Raw genomic sequence first — 19,496 nt, 5'->3', positions numbered from 1 at the left:
TTTGTTGTTCAATTGTGTGAGTTCTTTATATATTATGGAGATCAACCCCTTGTCAGATGTATGTTTTGCAAATATTCTCTCCCAGCTGGTTGGTTGTTTGTTCATCTTGATTCTGATTTCATTTGTCTTATAAAAGCTCTTTAGTCTGATAAAGTCCCACTTGTTTATTTTTTCTTTAGTTTCCCTAGTCTGGGTAGGCATGTCATCCGAAAAGATTCCTTTAAACCCAATGTCAAATAGTGTGTTGCCTATATTTTCTTCTATGAGTTTTATAGTTTCAGGTCTCACCTTCAGGTCTTTGATCCATTTTGAGTTAATTTTTGTGAATGGCGATAGCACATGGTCCACTTTCATTCTTTTGCATGTGGATGTCCAGTTTTCCCAACACCATTTATTGAAGAGACTTTCCTTTCTCCATTGCATGTCCTTAGCAGCTTTGTCGAAAATTAGCTGTCCGTATATGTGTGGTTTTATTTCTCACATACAGAAATTTTTAATCAGCTCTCTTAAGTTATAATTTACAAACAATAAGATGTATCTGTTTTAAGTGTATGGGTTTTGACAAATGGATACTGCATGTAACCACCACGATGATGGTGATATAGAACATTTCCATCATCCCCAAAATTTCACTTGTGCCCCTTTGCAGTCAGTCTTTTACCAGCTCTAGCCCCTGCAACCACTGATCTGCTTTCTGTGTCTTTTCTGGAATTTCATATAAATGGAACTACACAGTATGTAGTCCTTTGTGTCTGTCTTCTTTCATTTAACATAATGCTTTGAGATCCATTCCATGTTGTTACATGTAATGGTAGTTCATCCACTTTTTACATTGCTGAATTTTTTTATCTATTTACCAGTAGATGTACATTTGTGTAGTGTTTAGCTGTTATGAATACAACTGCTACAAAAATTTGAATACAACTTTTTGTGTAGATGTATTTTTATCTCTCTTGGGTACATATCTAGGAGTGGGGTTGCTGGATCATAGAGTAGGAGTATGTTTAACTGTACAAGAGACTGGCGAATTATTTTTTGAAGTGGCTGTATCATTTTGCACTCCAGCTAGCAATGATGAAGAGTTCCAGCTGCCCCACACCCTCCCCAACACTTGGTATCATCAGTCTTTTTATTTTTAGTTATTATTGGATGTGTAGTGGTGTCTCATTGTGATTTTAGTTTGCATTTCCCTCAAGACTAATGATGTTGAGCATTCTTTTTTGTTCTTTGGTCAAGTGTCTATTCAAACCTTTTGCTTGCTCCTTTCTTTTTGTTCTTCTTCTTATCGAGCTATAAGAACTCTTTATTCTGAATACAAAACCTCTATCAGATATATGTTTTGCAAATATTTTCTGCTAGTCTGTGGCTTGCCTTTTCATTTTCTTAACAGTGTCTTTTGAAAAGCAAAAGTTTTAAAATCTCATAAAAACCAGCTTATCTAATTCTTCTTTATGCTTCATGTTTTTGTGTCTTCTCTAAGTAATCTTTGTGTAGCCAAAGGTCACCAAGTTTTTTTTCCTATATTTTCTTCTAGAAGTTTTATAGTTTTAGTTTTTGCATTTAGATTTATGATACATTTTGAGTTAATTGTTTAAAGAATAAAAGTTACAAAACATTATATACATTAGCATTCCACTTTTTTGTATTTGAAATTATATTTTTATTTAAGTACATATGCAAGTAAAAGTTTAGAAGAATATATATACTCCAAAAATACTTTGATTTTTTTCACTTAGAATATTATCAACAGCAGAAATTTGGTAAGTTTTCTCTTTGTTTGGGAGATACTTTTAAGAATCCACTTGCACAAATATAAAATAAAACAAAGTAAAGTAAAATAAAATAAAATAAGACTGGTTGGGATACAATAAAAAGTTGTGAAAGATTCTTTGACTTTATTGATGAATTTCTTCAGTCTACAGGCGTATCTGATAAAAGGATGATCACTATTGTCTGAGCTGCAGGTCTAAAAAATCCTAGATGTTTCTGCCACATTCCTAGAGCCCTAGAGCCCTGACAAAGCTATTGTAACTTCTTCAGTATTTGTGTCCCATAGAATCAGTGAGATTCTCAGGAAATGGGAATTAACAAAGTGATATATTTTAATATAAGTATGCCTTAGTGAATATAAAAAGTGAATTGTCTATTTAAGAAACTTCTGGAAGAAAGAGTCTGGCAAAATGAAATTCTGTTTAAATGCGTTTCAACAAAGGTGATTATTTTGAGATTAATTTTAGGATCCTTAAGTAAAATTTTCATTATGTTGGGGGGACAACTCCATGCCTTGGGCCAATGACAGAATAAACAAATATACACTTTTAAATAATTTTGCCGAAATGATTGTATCAAAAACAACCTGTAATTTTAAACAATAATATTTTTCGTTTGTAGATGCCATCTTTAATCCATGGACTTAAAAAAATCCATGGATTTGAATACCTTAATAAGCTCAGATTCACCTCACAACAAGGGAACCATAGTAGACATATAACAACTCAAAGTTTCCCTCCCACCCACTGTACTCCCCTGCCACCCTCTCCAACCACGACCTTGGCAGTAAAATTGTTCTTATTCCCCTATCCTTCTCCAATATGCTCCAATAGCAGCCAGAAAAGCTATAGGAGCTTTTAAACATGCAAATCTGATCTTGCCAGTTTTCTCCTAAAACCCTTCAGTGATTTCTCCTTTTCTCTTAGGGCAAAGCCCACGTTCCTTAATATGGCCCACAGAGCCTGGGGCACTGGCATCTGCCCACCTTTGCAGCGGCACCTTCTCCATTCTGCCTGGCTCACAGCACTCCAGCTGCTCCACCCATCTCTTGCTCCTTCAGCAAACTGCTTCCCACACAGTCTTCAGAGAGTTGTTTCTTCTGCGCGGAATCATATTCTTCTACCCTGTTGTCTGGCTGGCTTCAGGTCTCTTCTTAAATGTTACTTCCTCAGGGAAGTGAAGCTCTCTCTGAAGCTCTTTGTTCTTTTCCTCCACAGTACTTAGTGATATTGAAATTCAGTAATTATTTGTGTAAATATGCATTTAACATCTGTCTCCCCACAGGCTGTCAATGCCGTGGGCTGAGAATACTTGTAATTCTACCTCATGGTTGTATTATTCCCATCTATCACAGTGCCTGGCACATTGAAGACCCTGGAAAATTATTTATTGGATAAATGGATGAATAAATGAAAACTTTTATGGTCTCTAAATACTCATGACCCAGAATGGCATCGAAGTCAAGGATCTAATCTTAGATGTAAAAATGTGAATTTTAGCTAACACTGGATCTCTAGATATTTATATGCTGTAGATAACATGTTAACCTCTGTAATTACTCAAGTACATTGAGAGAGTCATTTGCCACCAGCTGTCAACCTGGAGAGAGATCCTGGGCAGTAAGCTGAGGGAGCCTGCTGTGACCATGTTCTTGTTGAAAGCTTTTATCAACAACTGAGATGAGGACATTGGTGCAGTGTTAATCAGACTGATGGGAAGCTGGAGGGATCGCTCTTGTGTAAGGTGACAAAATGTGTCCAAAGGATCTCACTCAACAGGTTAGAAAGGTGGATCAAATAACACACAATTTAATAAGGAAAATACAGAGCGCTGGACTTAGGTCCTCCAAATCTAGTTGAACAAATACAGAAAGAGGACCTTAAGAGCAAAACATGTGAAACACATGGAAATTTTAATGAACTGGATGAGTCAATAGAGTGTCACACCTGCCAGAGACGCTGATTTGATGATAAGCTCCTTTAATATAAGCAATGTGCGGGAACAGCTGAAGTCATGGAGTTTCCCCAGTCAGAACACTGTTGCCATGCTGAGTCCAGTTCTGAGAGGCAGATGTTGAGGGAGGTACTGACAGTTGCACACCACTGACACTTCCAAACCATGTCATATGAGAAATAGTCGAAGGGATGGGGATTCCTAGTTAATGAAGAGTAGAATTTGGTAGAATATAGTAGGGCTGGCAAGTAAAAGTCAGGGCCATTAGACTTGTTCTCTGTAGATCCAAAGAGAAGACCCGAGGCTACCAGGGATGTGGCTCTCAGTTTAATTTGAAGTGCTGCCCAGCAGGGGAGTGGGCTGTGCTGAGTTCTCCTCTACTCAAGGAAATTACACTTAGGAAAGGGAGAAATGAACTTTGGAAGCTCTCTGTTGGCTGAGGGAGGGTACCTCTGGGAGGTAGAGTCCGTTCCTCTTTTGTGCAGGTCCAGAACCTTACATAGTTTGGACCCTCAGCATGTTTGGAGTGCCAAGCCAGAGATAAATGGCCAGTTAAAGAATTATTTTTAGAGATCTCATCCATTATGCCTAGAATCCCCTGACCTATCCTGTTCTCAGAGGATAGTCTTTTGCTTCACTTTTGTCACATGTGCCACCTTTAGGAGCAAAGAGTGGAGGCTGCAAGAGCACTTGTTGTGGAGGGAAGTCATGTATGGGGTAAAACTGGACAGGCTGCTACCAAGGTCCCTCATCATGGAGTTTCTGTCATTCCAACAGAAGGCAGAAGTGTTCAGTAATTAGGGGCAACTGTGAAACGATATGGGAAATGCCATCGAGATCCTTTACCATGGGGCAAGAAATACAAAGGGAAATTAGAATGATGGTCATATTCTATAAAGCTGTTTCTCACAATTGTGATGGGCACTAAATATGCTTGGTACCCCAGCCCAGGAGCACTGCATGCCTTTGGCCCCAGAGGAGGACTGGAGAGAGATTCTGAACTGGACAGAGTAAATTGCCCTCCTAGAGGGGAAAAACAGGAAGCGCATCTCTTCCTGCTAATCTCCCTTAATCTGTAATTCTCTTTGAATCTACATGATTGGGTATATTTTCTATGAAGAAGCCAATAACAGGTACCTGACAAAGAGATACATGGTCAACTAAAAATTATTATTCTTTAGTTCTTTTTCTCTTCCCTCTTTTGCACCTGAAAACTTACTTTCAGAATAAAAGAAAAAAGCACATATAGATAAGATTGTCCATCAAGCTTGTGTCAGAGCATGAAGTGCAAATGTTCTCCTGAAAAGTTTAGCTCAGAATAGACATGTTTGATGGTACCCATCACTGCAGGAAGCAGCGTTCACCATAACAGGAGTTGTCCTCTCTTTCTGTTATTAAAAAAAAATTCATTGATTAAAAGACTGCATTTCCCAAAAGAGATTACACGTCACACTAGAATTTGGTATTGCTTTATAAGCATATGGCCATAGCAGTTGGAAAAGTGACTTGAATTTTAAAACAGAGGGATTTTAAAAACCGGAGTTGGGCTCCACATTTATTAGCTGAGTGACTATGGGCAAATGAGGTACTTTCCTTTGCCTACATTCCTTCCTCTGTGAGATGAAGATAATAATGCCTACCTTGAATGGTTCTTGTGAGAATGAAATAAGAAAATGTATTAAAACCCCTGGCACAGCAGAAAGCAAGTACTCAGTTAATAGGAGTCACTGACAGTACTGTGGCCAAGCCATTGTCATCCTGCAGGATGCAGAGCTGTGGCCGCTTGGAACAGCAATTGGGGTACATAGTTTCAATAGCATTAACTTTGGGGAGTTAGAGTGAGAACTCTCTTAACTTCAGATTTTCATGGGGAGAAGGATGCATTAATTCCAGTCACTTCTTTGATCAGTACACTGGTGATGTAAAAGAAGTAACATTAGTTTTTGAAAATTACTTGAATTAGGAGTTTCTTGGTTAAATTTCATTTCAACTAGGAATTATCATTGAATAGGAGTTAGATTTGCTAAAGGCTACCCTGGAAGTAGCTTAGGCACTTCTGTAGTTACTTCTCTCAGGTCACTGGGTACCATTCAGTACCAGGCAGCCATCCTGACTAAACGATACAACCATAGTATAGTGGCCAGTGGGTACTATTTAGTGTGCCCATCTACTTAATGATCAGTTGCCCCTTGGTGTACTGAAAAGGTTAATGATGCCCAACTATTTCTAGTGAGAGCACATTGCAACTGAGAGAATCAAACTCAAAGGTGTTTCTTTGAACACATTATCTGCATGTCCCAGGTAGAAGAGCTAAGAAAGAGGTAAGAGGTATGGTTGAGTTACTTAAAGTGCTTAAGAAATGACCCTGATAGAATATCCATAGGGGTTAGGAGATGGAATTTATTTCTTGGTTTAGCATTTTGGCAGAAATCACCTGGCATTTGTCACTGGGAAGATAAACAGAAGCTCTGATTTTCATTCTCAAGAAAATACACTTGGCTCCTTACCTTCCCTACACGTACCCCTGGGCCCTCATTTTGCATTAGAATTTGAAGGAATAGGCTCCTACTTTGCATTTAGTTAATTTGGTGACTTGATTGTACTCTCATCCCTGGACTATTCACTAGTTCAAAAATAAATACTGCAGAACTTGTTGAATATGTAACGTGCATCTCATTTCAGCTGCATTTTATAACAAATGGTAATTATTTAGTATTTACGTAATACTTTGAAAATATTTCAGAATAGCTCTTATTAATAATAAGTAGTCAAATACATTAACTGGGCACAGTGGGCAAGAGAAAAATAAAATTTCATTTTCCATTGAAAAGTGCAAACTCAGGAAGAGAAAAAAATACATATGTGTATTCATACATGTACATGTATTTGAGATAAATAAATGTCTCAAGTGACATGACTGAAAGTCAGGAGATTAACTGCACCAGAATTCCGGCTGCCCACTGAACCGGGCTAAGGTTTCAGGGAAGTCTGAATCCTGCTCCCACGCCATGGACTTTTGTGCAAAACCTGGAGGAAGCCGTGAGCAGCCTGGGTTCTGAGAACATTCCTGCCCAGCGAGCGAAGGCTCCTGTGAGCTCATGGGGCTTTCCAGCGCTGACCGCCAGCCTTGGCAGCCACGAGGTGTCCAGTAGCGAAACCCGGCCCTTAAGTTACCAAGGGCCTACTGTGACACATTCGGCTCCAAGCAGAGGTCACTATTTCAAGGGTGACTTAAGTCGTGAACTCAAGTGAAGATGACAGGTGAGAGGTATGAGCGGATCTGGCCCTTCCCAATCAGGAGGACTGAGGGTGACACTAGAGTGGGTGGGTTGGGAGATCCGGGATTGGTCCTCCCAGAAGGCGCTGCGTGGATGTGTCCTGGGCAAGAAGTGATGAGAGGGCCATCACATTGGCTTCCGTAAACCCAGGAAAGGTGTCAAACCATGAGATCACGTCAAAGTTTGTGTGTGGTGGGGGGAGGAACTATTTCCATTGCCTCCCCTAAGGGAGGGGGTCTCACCGCTGAGCCACACCTCACCTCTCCGCCCTGCATGTTTCCTGGCTTGACCTAGCCCTGTCCACGTTCTCTTCCTCTGCCCCCAGGTCCACCATCCGATCTGCCCCTATCTCCAGACAGCCACTACTGCGGACTGGGGAGGTTTGGGGGTTTGCTCAAGCCAGCTGCACTGAAGTCGCTGCGCCCTGCCAAGAAGGGCGGGGGCGCCGGGGCGCGCACGCGGTGGAGGAGAAGGAGGGAGCGGGGAGGGTGTGGGAGCCAGTGAGCCGCAAGAAAAGGGAGCGCGCCCGCCGCCGCCGCCGCCCTCCTCCGGAGAGAGGGGCTGGAGTGAGGCTGTGCGAAGCGCCGCATTTCAATGAGGTCGGGCCAAGGCACATCCCTGCACTAGCGGCTGCAGCCGAGACGCCCGCGCTCCAGCAGCTGCTGCAGCCCAGTGCCGGCCCCGCCGCCGTCCCCGCAGCCCCGGCCGCGCCCAGCCCGGCGAGGACAGCCCCAGGAGGCGGCCCCGAGCGCGGCCACAAAGACCCCCGGCGGCGTCTCTCCGGTGCGTGGTTTGCCTTCGCTGGGGAAGGGAGTTTCGGGGCGGGCCGGCCGTGGGCCCCGCCGGGGCTCGCAGCCGCGGGGCGCCGGGGGAGCGCGGGGCGCAGAGGGCAGGGCGTACCCCCGCCTCGGCCGCCGCCGCCCCGCCAGCCGTTCCTCGAAAGGCGCTGCCCTGCCCTGGCCAGCCTGGCTCCAGCCAGGGGCGGTGTGTGAGGGCGGCTCCGGGGCTGCTGGCACCTGCCTCTTTTGTCTGGTGCCACCCGGCTTAAAACGCGGAGTGGGGCGAGTGGAGCCCCCAGGCATTTCTCCGCGTTGTTAGTGGAGATGGAGAGTCAGGGCGGAGGAGCTGGGAGAGGTGTGTGTCATTGTCAGAACTGGCCACGGAGCGAGGACCAAGTCTGCGCCTGGAAGGAGTGGCCGGGCCAGGCCTCTTATTGTGTGTGTGCTTTTCCGTGTGCCCGGGAGGGTGCTGTGTGCTTGAGGACGGGGCGATCTGTGCGTGGCGGGTGGCTGCAGTGTGGGTGTTGCAAGTACATTTGCAGGGTCTCAAGTTCCTTCGGGGACAGCGAGGCTGCCTCATGTACAAATTAGTACCTGCAGTGCTAAAAGCATGCGGAGAGGGAATGGCATTTTCCTCCTAGTGGCAGTGCACGCACAGCCCTGCACTGCCCCACAAAAGAGGCTGCTTTTGAAAACCAGGTTTGCGCGGAATCGCTGCTGGGTTTGGCAAGGAAATCCTTGTCGGAGATGGAGCAGATGAAAGGTTCCATTCAAACTGGCTCCCACTCTCCATACCTGTGAATGTGTGTCCAGATTATGGTGCACACGCGTGCAGGGGCCACACTGCAGGGTGTTCCATGAATGCATTTTATGAATGTTCCTAAATATATCGCCTTGCGAGGGGAAAGGAAAGTTAGGGCAGCGTTTTAAGTCTGAAATGCCACAGGAATGCCAGTCAGAAGGGATTTTGAGACAGGTTATATGTAGGTTACATGTATACAAGATACACATCCTGTGACATCTATGTCCAGCGTGGTGCATGCACTCTGAAGGTGTGTGTGCCTCTTATTCCACGCCTGTCCATCCACCTGCATCCTAACCCCACTGGCAAAATATGCCTTGGGATTCCCAGGTTCAGCATCTATTTAGATGTGGTAGTGCTTGGTGTGTGTGTGTGTGTGTGTAAATCTCTGAAACAGGAATTTAGGTGCTCATCTAGAGAAGGATGAACACAGAGGTTCCTCAAAATGGTGAGAAATCTCGCAGAGAACAACTGAGGATGCTGATTTCTTAGCATGGCAGTGTTTATAGGAAAATCTAGGATAAGAGCCAAGCCCTCATCTTCCCCACTCAGGTGCCCCTGATCTCTGTGGCTAAAGCGGTGTAGTTACCTTCTTAGCACCACAACACATGTGTGCCCAGGCTCTTAGCCACTTATAGTCTGTAAAGTGTGCCTGTGTGCTTTAGTGGGCTTCCTGTGCAGAAAGTGGGACCCTGTGGAAGCCCAGTGAATCTTCTTCAGGAGCTCTTGGTTCAAATATATGACTAAGCCAACTGAAAAGCTGAGCCAGCCAAGGCAAGGGAAAGAATCCCTATTTCGATGCCACACATCATTACTAGAAAACTAGGGTGTGTAGTGTGGTTTTTGACATTTATTTAGTGGTAGCTGTAAGCCTTGAAAATGATTTCATTTTGAGTGTGGTTTTTCTTTGTCACCAACATCACTGTCTACTTTTGGGCAGGCTCAGTGAAGGGAAGTAAAAGATGTGATTCTTTCCCTGGTTGAACATGTGATCTGCTTTGAGGAAATATGCAAGTAAAATAAAACAAAATCAACTTTTCTCTATTTTAAGTTGATCTTTTTTTTCATTTGCTCTGGAATTTTTGGTTCTAAAAGCCTGTTTCCTCTAGGGAATTTCAACACTTGCTAAATTATTTGGCCTTTGCAAATTGTGAATTGACAAGAGCCCCTTTGAACTAGATTTGAACTCTCTGGTGACACAATTGTGCCATCCTTTGCTACAGTCCAGCTTGTTTTCCTTTGGTTTATATAGATTTGGGAGGAAACCCCTAGGGCTAGAAGAATGATCACTGCCTGTAAAAATAAAACCTTCAAAAGTCAATCTGGCCTTTGTAATTTATGAAGTTTGAAGATCTTAGTGAGTTGGCGGGAGTACTGGCAGTATCATTCCGACTCCTAACACACACCCCTTTCAGAAGACAAAAGATCGCCTTTTAAAAACAAATAAAAAAAATAGCAGTTATGGTATCATGGGCAGAATGTTGGTTCTGTTGTTCAATTAATAGCTGCCTGGAAGATTGCATATAAACTGATAATTGTTTTGAAATTATCTAACTTCAAAATCAGTGAAACCAGTTCATGCCTACGTATATATGGTATGACTTTTTCTGGAGAATGCAAATTTAGACTATTTTGAGTTATTAAGAGGCATGAGGTAGTTTTCATATTTTGAGGAAAAAAAATACACTGAACTAAAAATCAGTCCTGATTTAAATCACACTGTGTTGCCCCCCCCAAACTGGGGTCAGCAGTAGAATCATGAGCAGGTGAAAACATTAGAGGCCTGGTGACCACTGCCTCCTCTGTCTGCAGACAAGGTCTTCAGCAGTTAAGTGGTCTGCCCAGGGTCACAGAGCTAGTTAGGAGTGAGGGCTTTAAAAATCCCTGCTTTACTTGCAAAGAGGGGCCAATCTCAGGGAGTCTAGGCCTCTAGGACATAGCACATGGGGCAGAAAGAAAGGAGTCAGGGTAAATCTGGGTTCAAATCCCAACTCCCTCAATGATGACTTTGAGACCTTGGCTATATCCCTACTCACCCTCAGTCACAGTGATATTACCTATCTCATTGGATTGCCATGAGGTTTAGAAGAGCATTTTTAGCATATTACACAATTGATTGCTGAATAATAGTGTCAGGCACATTGTAGACAATCAATAAGTATTAGCTTTTTCCACTTCATTTCAAGAGTACACAATTTCTAGGAATGCGTTTGAGCATGAATTTTTAGCCACTCTGAATGGATTGGAGGTCAGTTTACTGAAGGTCAAGGAAAGGTCAGGGAGGCTTAGCAGGACTTTTGGTTAGTTTGGATTGACCTTTGGAAAGGTGACATCATCTAAGTGGTGGGATTTGGGAAGCACTCATAAGGTTCTTGCCCCAGATTTTCCATTTCCCTTATATTCTATTTCAACATGCCTGAAATTTTATCATTAAAACTTCTTTCCTTTGAATGCTGAGTTTTTTTCCTCTTTCTAGATTGTCCTGTTAAAACATGGAGCCCCCTGCAAGGGGCAACACCACAAGCCTTTATCGGCTAACCTCCTAGCAAGGATAAATTGATCCCACAGGCACCTGGCTGATAACAAGGCTCCACAGAAAGTAAAATGGGGCCATGGGGCTGCAGGCATATCTTTCAGAATGTCGTGACATGGAAGTCAGGAGGACTCACCAGGAGCCTCTGTTACCAGAAGGGGAAGATTCTATTCCTACTAGTTCTTTCTGTGACAGAGTCAGGAACAGAAAAGCAGATTTTATTAATAAAAAATATTAATACTTATCACATGCTAGACACTATCTTAAGTGCTTCATGTGTGCTTCATGTATTAATACTTAACATTACGGTACTAATAGCGTTCCCCTGTGTGATTGAGGAACTTGAGGCTTAAAGATGTTGATCCGGACTTGACCCTGTACCAGCTGTGTAACCTTGAGAAATCTACTTGATCAACATATTTAAGCCTCGATTTCCTCAAGCACGAAGATAGAGCCTCAGTGGAAGTGAAGGCAGAGCCCTCCAAAGAAGTAATTCTTATCCCTTGTTTTTGTTGTTCCTCCACGTCTCCCCTTCCTCCTCTTTCTTTTTCTTCTTCTTTTTTTTTTAACCCAACTTATCTGAAGCAGTAAATGTAAGTAAATGAGTTATGGTGAATTCACTTAAAAAATTTTTATTGGATATGTGAATATGTTGGAAAATCGTCCTTAAGTTGGTTGAACCTATGAACTGATTCAGTTTGCTCTCCATCTGGCCTTGGGGAGCACATGGGGAGGAGTTTCGTTTGTTAAGTAAAACGTTTACAGTCTGACTGTTAAATGCTGCCCGCCCTCTTTTGCTTCCTAGCCCACCACCTCTCTGTATCTTTAGCCTATAGTGATATGAAAGCGTATTTCCTACCTGCCTCCAGGATTAGCACACTGCCCTACTCGGAACCCTGGGCTTTGAAGTCAGGCAAACATGGGTCAGAGTTCTTGGTTCAAACATTTCTCAGCTGTCTTACTTGAAGAAACTTAGGAGAAATTTTTCTGTGCCTCAGTTTCTTCATCTGTAAATAGGGATAATAATACTTTGAAAGGTTTGTTATGACAGTTAGAAATATTAGCTGTTCAAAGCCTGATACTTATAGGTGGTCAATACATAGGAGCTGTTTCTAACAGAACTGGGGTTGATTAGTAAGCTGTTTCCACTGGGGGCTGCCACTTCTGTTACTGTGTTGTCTTCCTTCTCTCCCAACTTGAAAACTCATATTAAATATATCATCAATTATAGCAATATTTCCACCAGCTGCTCTCAAGCTGAGCCTTTCAAATCATGATCTTAAAATAACATCAGTATGTGTCTCTGTTTTTGTTTCTATGCCTCATAGGTTCAACTTTAAGTCCCTCATGTCCTTCGGCAGAGACATGGAGCTGGAGCACTTTGATGAGCGGGATAAGGCGCAGAGATACAGCAGAGGGTCGCGGGTGAATGGGCTGCCCAGCCCAACGCACAGCGCCCACTGCAGCTTTTACCGAACCCGCACTCTGCAGACCCTCAGCTCCGAGAAGAAGGCCAAGAAAGTTCGTTTCTATCGAAACGGAGATCGATACTTCAAAGGGATTGTGTATGCCATCTCCCCAGACCGGTTCCGATCTTTTGAGGCCCTACTGGCTGATTTGACCCGAACTCTGTCCGATAACGTGAATTTGCCCCAGGGAGTGAGAACAATCTACACCATTGATGGGCTCAAGAAGATTTCCAGCCTGGACCAACTGGTGGAAGGTGAGCACTATGCGATAACTCCCAAGTGACCCTAAAGAATACCTTCTCACATTTCCACCTTGTTCTAGCCATCTCCCACGTGATCTGTAAGAGAGTTCAGCCTTATGGCTGTGATCCCGATTGTTTTCACACGTTTAAGAGTTCACTTTGCTGTGTTGTAGTATTAAAAAAAAAAAAACTAATGGTATTAGGTCAGATAGCTTAGAATAATGGGCTGAGGGAAGAAGGTTCTTAATTCTACAGCATTCTCTATTTTTTTCTCACACTCATGCTACATTAATTTTAAAAGTCCATTTTCATATCTTTAATCACATAGTTCATATTCATTTCTAGATGCAAGTTGAACTTTTGCTTTCACAATTTCTAAAAGTACTCGAACTGAATATAACTAATGGATCATGAGATTTTAGAGTTGAAAGGAACCTTTGATAGTTATCAAACCCATTAATTTTTTCACTGGAGACTGAGGCCCAGAAAATTCAAGTGACATGTCTGTGGTTCCATGGTAATTAGTGGTGATACTAGACCGAAAATTAGGTTTTCTGGCAATTCTTTCCAATCTGATGCTTCCTTGTAAGTTTAAAGGATTGTTGTCTTTCTATGGTATTTGAGGATGTAAAGGAACCAATCTGTTCAGTTTATTTTTTTTAAGTCCAATTTAGGTTAACAGTAGTGATCTGTTTTAGACATTTTGTGTGGATGTAGGACTATTTGGGTCCACAGATGAGGCCTGGTGTCCTGTGCAAGCAGAGTGGTCCCCTACACTGAGCTGTACTTGCCTCGGTGCCCACCCCATTTGACAGGACATAAAGCCTCTAATCACCTTAGAGACCATAAGCAGAGTAAAATGACTTGGAGAGAAATAACTGGGTTGAAATTCATGCTAAGGCATAAACGAGGATGGCTGATCCTCTTTGGAGAGTAGGTTTTTCTAAGATTGAGGTCTCAAGGTCCCGATGGGGTAATGCATGGCAGAGAGGAACATGGAAGGAAGTCTGGAGGGTTGGAAGTGCTTGTTTTCACCTGGAGTTCATCTTTGCTCCAGCCACGTTTGCCCAGGCCCTGTTATCTTGCTGGATCCTGGAGGAACGCCCTGCATGTAACGTCCTCCCTCTCTTGTGCAGGTAGCAGGAAGCATCCCTTTCAGCCCTCCGTGGAGTTTTGGGTTGCTCTGCCCTGATCGCACACAGGGAAGCCCGTTTGTGCTCCTTTGGAACCAGAGTTTGTATGTGATTGAAGGCTGAGGGCTTCTTGTGTCTTTCTCCCATTTTCCTTCCCTTTATCCCTTGGCAGGATGCCAGTCCAGTCACAGTATGACCGGACTTGAGAGGGTGCAGAGGAGCCTGGATTTGGTGTGTTTATTTTGTGGGAATTCACATCTCTTTTCGATGACTTGTCGTCCTGCCAAGATGCCTGCAGACTTGGCCTTTTTCCTTCTATTCAGATGTTGGAACTTCCAGTAAATTAAAGGGGAAGAATAAACACAAAACCTTTCTGCAGCAGCTTTGATTTTTGTGCCCTGTCCTTTTCATGACCTTGGAAAATATAAGGATAAATAAAACATTTGGTGGGATATTCCACGAGATCTGGATAAAGATCAAATGCAAAGTCAGGTGCATGACCAGTCACCACGCCATCCCTCTGAGGGCGGATGGTATCGTAGGGAGGATATGCCAAGATCTCAAAGCATATTCTAAGATGGCTGGAGTTTAACTCCTTACTCTGTGCAATATCTGTGAGGGGAGGGGTACTTCAATCAGTTTCCCACTCAGAATTGATCTTTACTGAGAGGTGGCCAGAGATAGTCCCATAATTCCTGTCCACCAAGGAGAGGGTGTGAGAGGTGGGAAATGACAGTATTTTACATCCAGGGATCAGCAACATCATGACATGCTTGCTGCCTTCTTCTTTGTCGGTTTTTTAAGACAAAAGATTCCCGCTTTGAGAGACTGCTGTCCCGACTGAGGATAATCATGACAGCTCACAGTTTACTGAGCATGTGTCTTGCAAGTATGAACACATTTAATTCTCACAATGATCCTGGGAGGTAGGTACTGTTATTGTCTTACAGTAAGATGAGAAAAGTGAGGCACAGTGTGGTTAAGTGATCTGCTCAAAGTCACACAGCAAGAAATGGTAGAGTCAGGATTTGCACCCAGCAAGGCTGGTGCCATAACTGCCACTAATAAGATACTGAGTGGGGGTATTCTTAGTGGTTTTAAATGAGAAATTTGATTGTATTAGCTTCTTGAAATCAAATGTTTTTAACCTTGACTTAGTTCCAGGAATGACAGATACTGCTTCCAGAAACACTTTAATGTTTTCATTTGCCTCCCAAGTACTTTTCTCCCCATTCAGTAGGAAGTAACTGCAGATTGAATATCCTGATGTTGAAAAATTACTTTTTGGGGAAAAAATACCTATTTCTGATTGAATTGAATGGTGACTTCAGTACAGTGTGTAAGTTCCCATATTGACTGCATTTAAAAAAAATTGTCATTTTAAGCAGATTTTTTTCTCATTTATAACACTGACAATTAGCATGCAGCTGCACTTACTGGTGAAAGAGCTGAAATTCATTAAGATTCACCTCTTTGCCAATTATGTTTTTGCTTAGTCTGTTAAAATGCAAACCATTGCTTCAGTTCATATCTCTTGCTTTACATACTAATTTTGTGTAAACGTCAGTGCATGTTATTAGCTTCTCATTTCTAAATTAAATCCTTTTAGTGGGTGCATTGTCAAGCGTATTTGGCTTGGAATTTTTTTTTTTCTTTTGTGAGGAAGATTGGCCCTGAGTTAACATCTGTGCCCATCTTCCTCTATTTTGTATGTGGGACGCCGCCACAGCGTGGCTTGATGAGAAGTATAGGTCTGTGCCTGGGATCTGAACCTGTGAACCCAGCCCACTGAAGTGGAGCGCAAGGAACTTAACCACTACACCACCGGGCCAGCCCAAAATTTTTTTTTTAAGTTTGTTCTTTCTCACTTATCTCAGACTAAAAATTCGGAATTACAATTACAATGACATGTGAGTTTCCTTATTTTTAATGGTCTCACAGTCACCTGCATGGTTTTATTATTATTATACACAGATTATTATGCCTAAATTTGGTTTAAGCACGTTGATAGAGCTGGCTCTTAGCCTGAAGTATAAATGTTTGAGTGAGTGTGTGTATGTGTGTGCATATATGCATGATTGTGTGTGTCTATCCTTGCACGTATGTATATATACACACACATGCACACACACACTTAAGAATGGCCTTAATATGTTTTAAAAAAATCATGATGTTTAGAGTTCAAAGGTTCAGTTGATGAGTCTGCATTGACACGTCATCATAACCCCACGTCCATAGTTTACATTAGGGTCTACTCTTGGTGTTGTACGTTCTGTGGGTTTTGACAGAGGTATAATGACATGCATCCGCCATTGTATCATACAGTATAGTTTCACTGTCCTAAAAATCCTCTGTGCAACTCCTATTCATCCCTCCCTCCTCCCTAACCCCTGGCAACCACTGATCTTTTTACTGTCTCAGATAGGCATTCTTTTAACATCTTGTGTGAATGTAGCTATGAGAAGGCCAGAGCATTTCCTTTAAGCATTGAGATAAAAACTTTGCAGGTATGTTATCTTCTGGATATAAATAAGTTAATTTGTACATCAGATCTGCCTGTATTATAAACAAGTCCCTCGTCTTCCTCAGCTCCTATACACACCTTGACACTCCACCCCCCAATCCCCCAGTGGACACTGCCTGACTCTGGAGCTGCAGTGTAAGGGCTTTTCCCCAGTCCTCATTAGAATGAACTCACACATCTCCCTGCAGTTAGGGAATCTCTTTCCAGCCATGATTTCCAGGTCATCCAGCTCTCTTGGCAATTTTTCTTTCCCCTGATTAGGTGTCATCTACTTTCTTTCTCTAATTCACTGTCTTCCTCTATGCCTCTCCCTGCTATATTAGTTTTTTTTTTTTCGTGAGGAAGATCAGCCCTGAGCTAATATCCATGTTAATCCTCTTTTTGCTGAGGAAGACCGGCTCTGAGCTAACATCTATTGCCAATCCTCCTCCTTTTTTTACCCCCAAAGCCCCAGTAGATAGTTGTATGTCATAGTTGCACATCCTTCTAGTTGCCGTACGTGGGACGTGGCCTCAGCATGGCTGGAGAAGTGGTGCGTCGGTGCGCGCCCGGGATCTGAACCTGGGCTGCCAGTAGCGGAGTACATGCACTTAACCACTAAGCCACGGGGCCGGCCCCTGTTTTTTTTTTTTGACAAAGATTGGCCCTGCACTAACATCTGTTGCCCATCTCCCTTTTTTGCTTTTTTCTCCCCAATGTCCAAGTACATAGTTGTGTATTGTAGTTGTAAGTTGTAGCTCTTCTATGTGGGATGCTGTCTCAGCATGGCTTGATGAGCAGTGAGTAGGTCGCTGCCCAGGATCTGAACTGGCGAAGCCCAGGTGCTGAAGCAGAACATGCGAACTTAACCACTATGCCGCCGGGCCGGCCCCTATATTAAAAATATTTAAATAAATTTTCGAAAATTTGTAAAACATGCTTTCTCTAAAATTCCCCGATGGCAACCAGTTTACTAGTTTTTTGAGTAGCTTCTCGGAGGTACCAGCGCATGGTAAGGATATACATATCATTTGCCCGGAAGGTAACTTACTATGCTCACAGTTCTGCACCTTGCTTTGTGCACTAACAATGTATCATATCATATGTGTAGAACTACTGTGTTCTTTTTACTGACTTCATAGTATTCCTTTATACAAATGTTCCATAATTTATTTAACCAGTCTTTTATTGATGGGCATGTAGGTTGTGTCCAATCCTTTGTTATTAGAAACAGTTTTGCAGTGAATATCCATGGATATAAGTTTTCCATTCATATAGGGGAATATCTGTAGGATAAATTCCTGGACGTAATATTGCTGGATAGAGAGGTACAAGCATTAAACTTGTAAGAGCTGTTGCAAAATTCTCTTCATAGAAGTGGTACAGTTTACACTCCCACCAATGATGTATGAGTGGCTGTTTTTCTACACCCTCAGCAAGGCAATGTGTTACCAAATGTTTTCCCATTTGCCAATCTATTAAGAAAAGAAAAACGTTATCTCATTATAGTTTTAATTTTCATCTTTTCATATGATTAAAAGGCATTTGTATTTCTTTTTCGATGTATTGTCTCTTTATTGCTTTTGACCGTTTTTCTACCGGATTGGGATCTTTTTTTATTGACTTGTAGGACTTTTTTCTTTTAACAGTATTAGCCCTTTGTGATATTAATTGAAAGTATTTTTTCCAGATTTTCCTTTATCTAGTGACTTTGTTTATTATGGTTTTTTGCCATGCAGATTATTAAAAAATTTATATAATCAAATGTATCAGTCTTTTCGTTTATGGCTTCATCTTCATGCCTCTTGGGCCTTCTGTACTCTGAGATTATAAAGCCATTTCCTTCATTTTCTTCTAGTATTTATATGTTTTCATTAAAAAGAATATTCTAATGGGAGTATTATTAGGACAGTATGTGAGGTAGGGATTCAATTTTATTTTTTTTCCAGGCTACCTGCCTCATTTTTTAAAGTTTTTATTTTGAAATAATTTGGACTTAACAGAAGTGTCACAAAGATAGGGAGTTCCCATATGACCTTCAGCCAGTTTCCCACAATGGAACATCTTATACAATCATGGTACAATTATCAGAAGTAGAAATTAACCTGGGAACAATACTGGTCGCTAAACTACAGTTTTTATTCAGCTTTCATCAGTTTTTCCACTAATGGCCTTTTTTTGTTCCAGAATCATGTATTGCATTTAGTTGTCATGTCTCCTTCATCTCCTCCAAGGTGTGACGGTTCTTCAGTCTTTCCTTGTCTTTAATGACTTAACAGTTTTAAAGAATACTGGTCAGTTATTTTGTGGAATGTCCCTCAATTTGGGTTTACCTGATGGGTTTACCTTCAGTTTGGGTTGAAGTTATGGATTTGTAGCAAGAATTGCACAGAAGTGACGTTGTGCCCTTCTCAGTGTATCATTTCAGGGGGTACATGATGTTGCCTGTCTTACTACTGGTGAGAGTACTGTGATCAATTGGTTCAAGTGGTGTCTCCCAGTTATCTTTGCTCTTAAGTTACTATTTTACCTTTGTAATTAGTACATGTGTTAGGGAGAAACTTTGAGGCTATGTAAATATCTTGTTTCTCCTTAAACTTTTGCCTGCGAATTTTGGCATTTATTGGTGGGTTTTGCCATGACGACTTCCTATGGTATTCTCATGGAGATTTCTGTCCCCCTTTACTTGTGTCACCTTTAAGCAAGATGTCCTCTGCTTTCCTGTCTTTGGATCATCTTCTGTGATGTCATCAACTCCTGTTATTTTAACCACTCTTTTAAGACTAGATTACTCCCACATCAGACCTTGCTTCTGCACTGCAACCACCTGGATATAGTCAACCGATACTCTAATCCTTAGTCTTTTCAAACTCAACGTGTATAAATTTGACCTCATTCTTTTCCTTTATCCAGAATTCATTCTTCTTCTCATTTTCTGGATCTTGTTAAATGGCGTCACCATCTAACTTAACATCCCTTTTGACTCCTTCTCTTCATCCGTCAGATCTAAGCTGTCACCAAATTCTGTTGATTC

The 19,496-nt window shown here is 42.1% G+C and overlaps 1 protein-coding gene across 5 annotated transcripts in view; it reads left to right on the top strand.

Annotated features, from left to right (window-relative positions):
* DCLK1 (doublecortin like kinase 1) overlaps positions 1–19,496 on the top strand; it is a 358,368-nt gene that overhangs the window by 18,018 nt on the left and 320,854 nt on the right. For 4 of the 5 annotated variants that reach the window (XM_058548007.1, XM_058548006.1, XM_058548010.1 and 1 more), the window contains exon 2: positions 12,444–12,838. In XM_058548007.1, the coding sequence (XP_058403990.1) occupies positions 12,444–12,838 (395 nt within the window). Of the gene's footprint in view, positions 1–7,543; positions 7,785–12,443; positions 12,839–19,496 lie in introns of those variants that run through there. The other variant, XM_058548008.1, reaches the window with a different exon arrangement.

The sequence above is a fragment of the Diceros bicornis genome, chromosome 9 (assembly GCF_020826845.1).
Source record: "Diceros bicornis minor isolate mBicDic1 chromosome 9, mDicBic1.mat.cur, whole genome shotgun sequence".
Lineage (NCBI taxonomy): Eukaryota > Metazoa > Chordata > Mammalia > Perissodactyla > Rhinocerotidae > Diceros > Diceros bicornis.
Note: the sequence above shows the minus strand (reverse complement) of the source record. Positions and strands in the feature narration are given on the sequence as shown.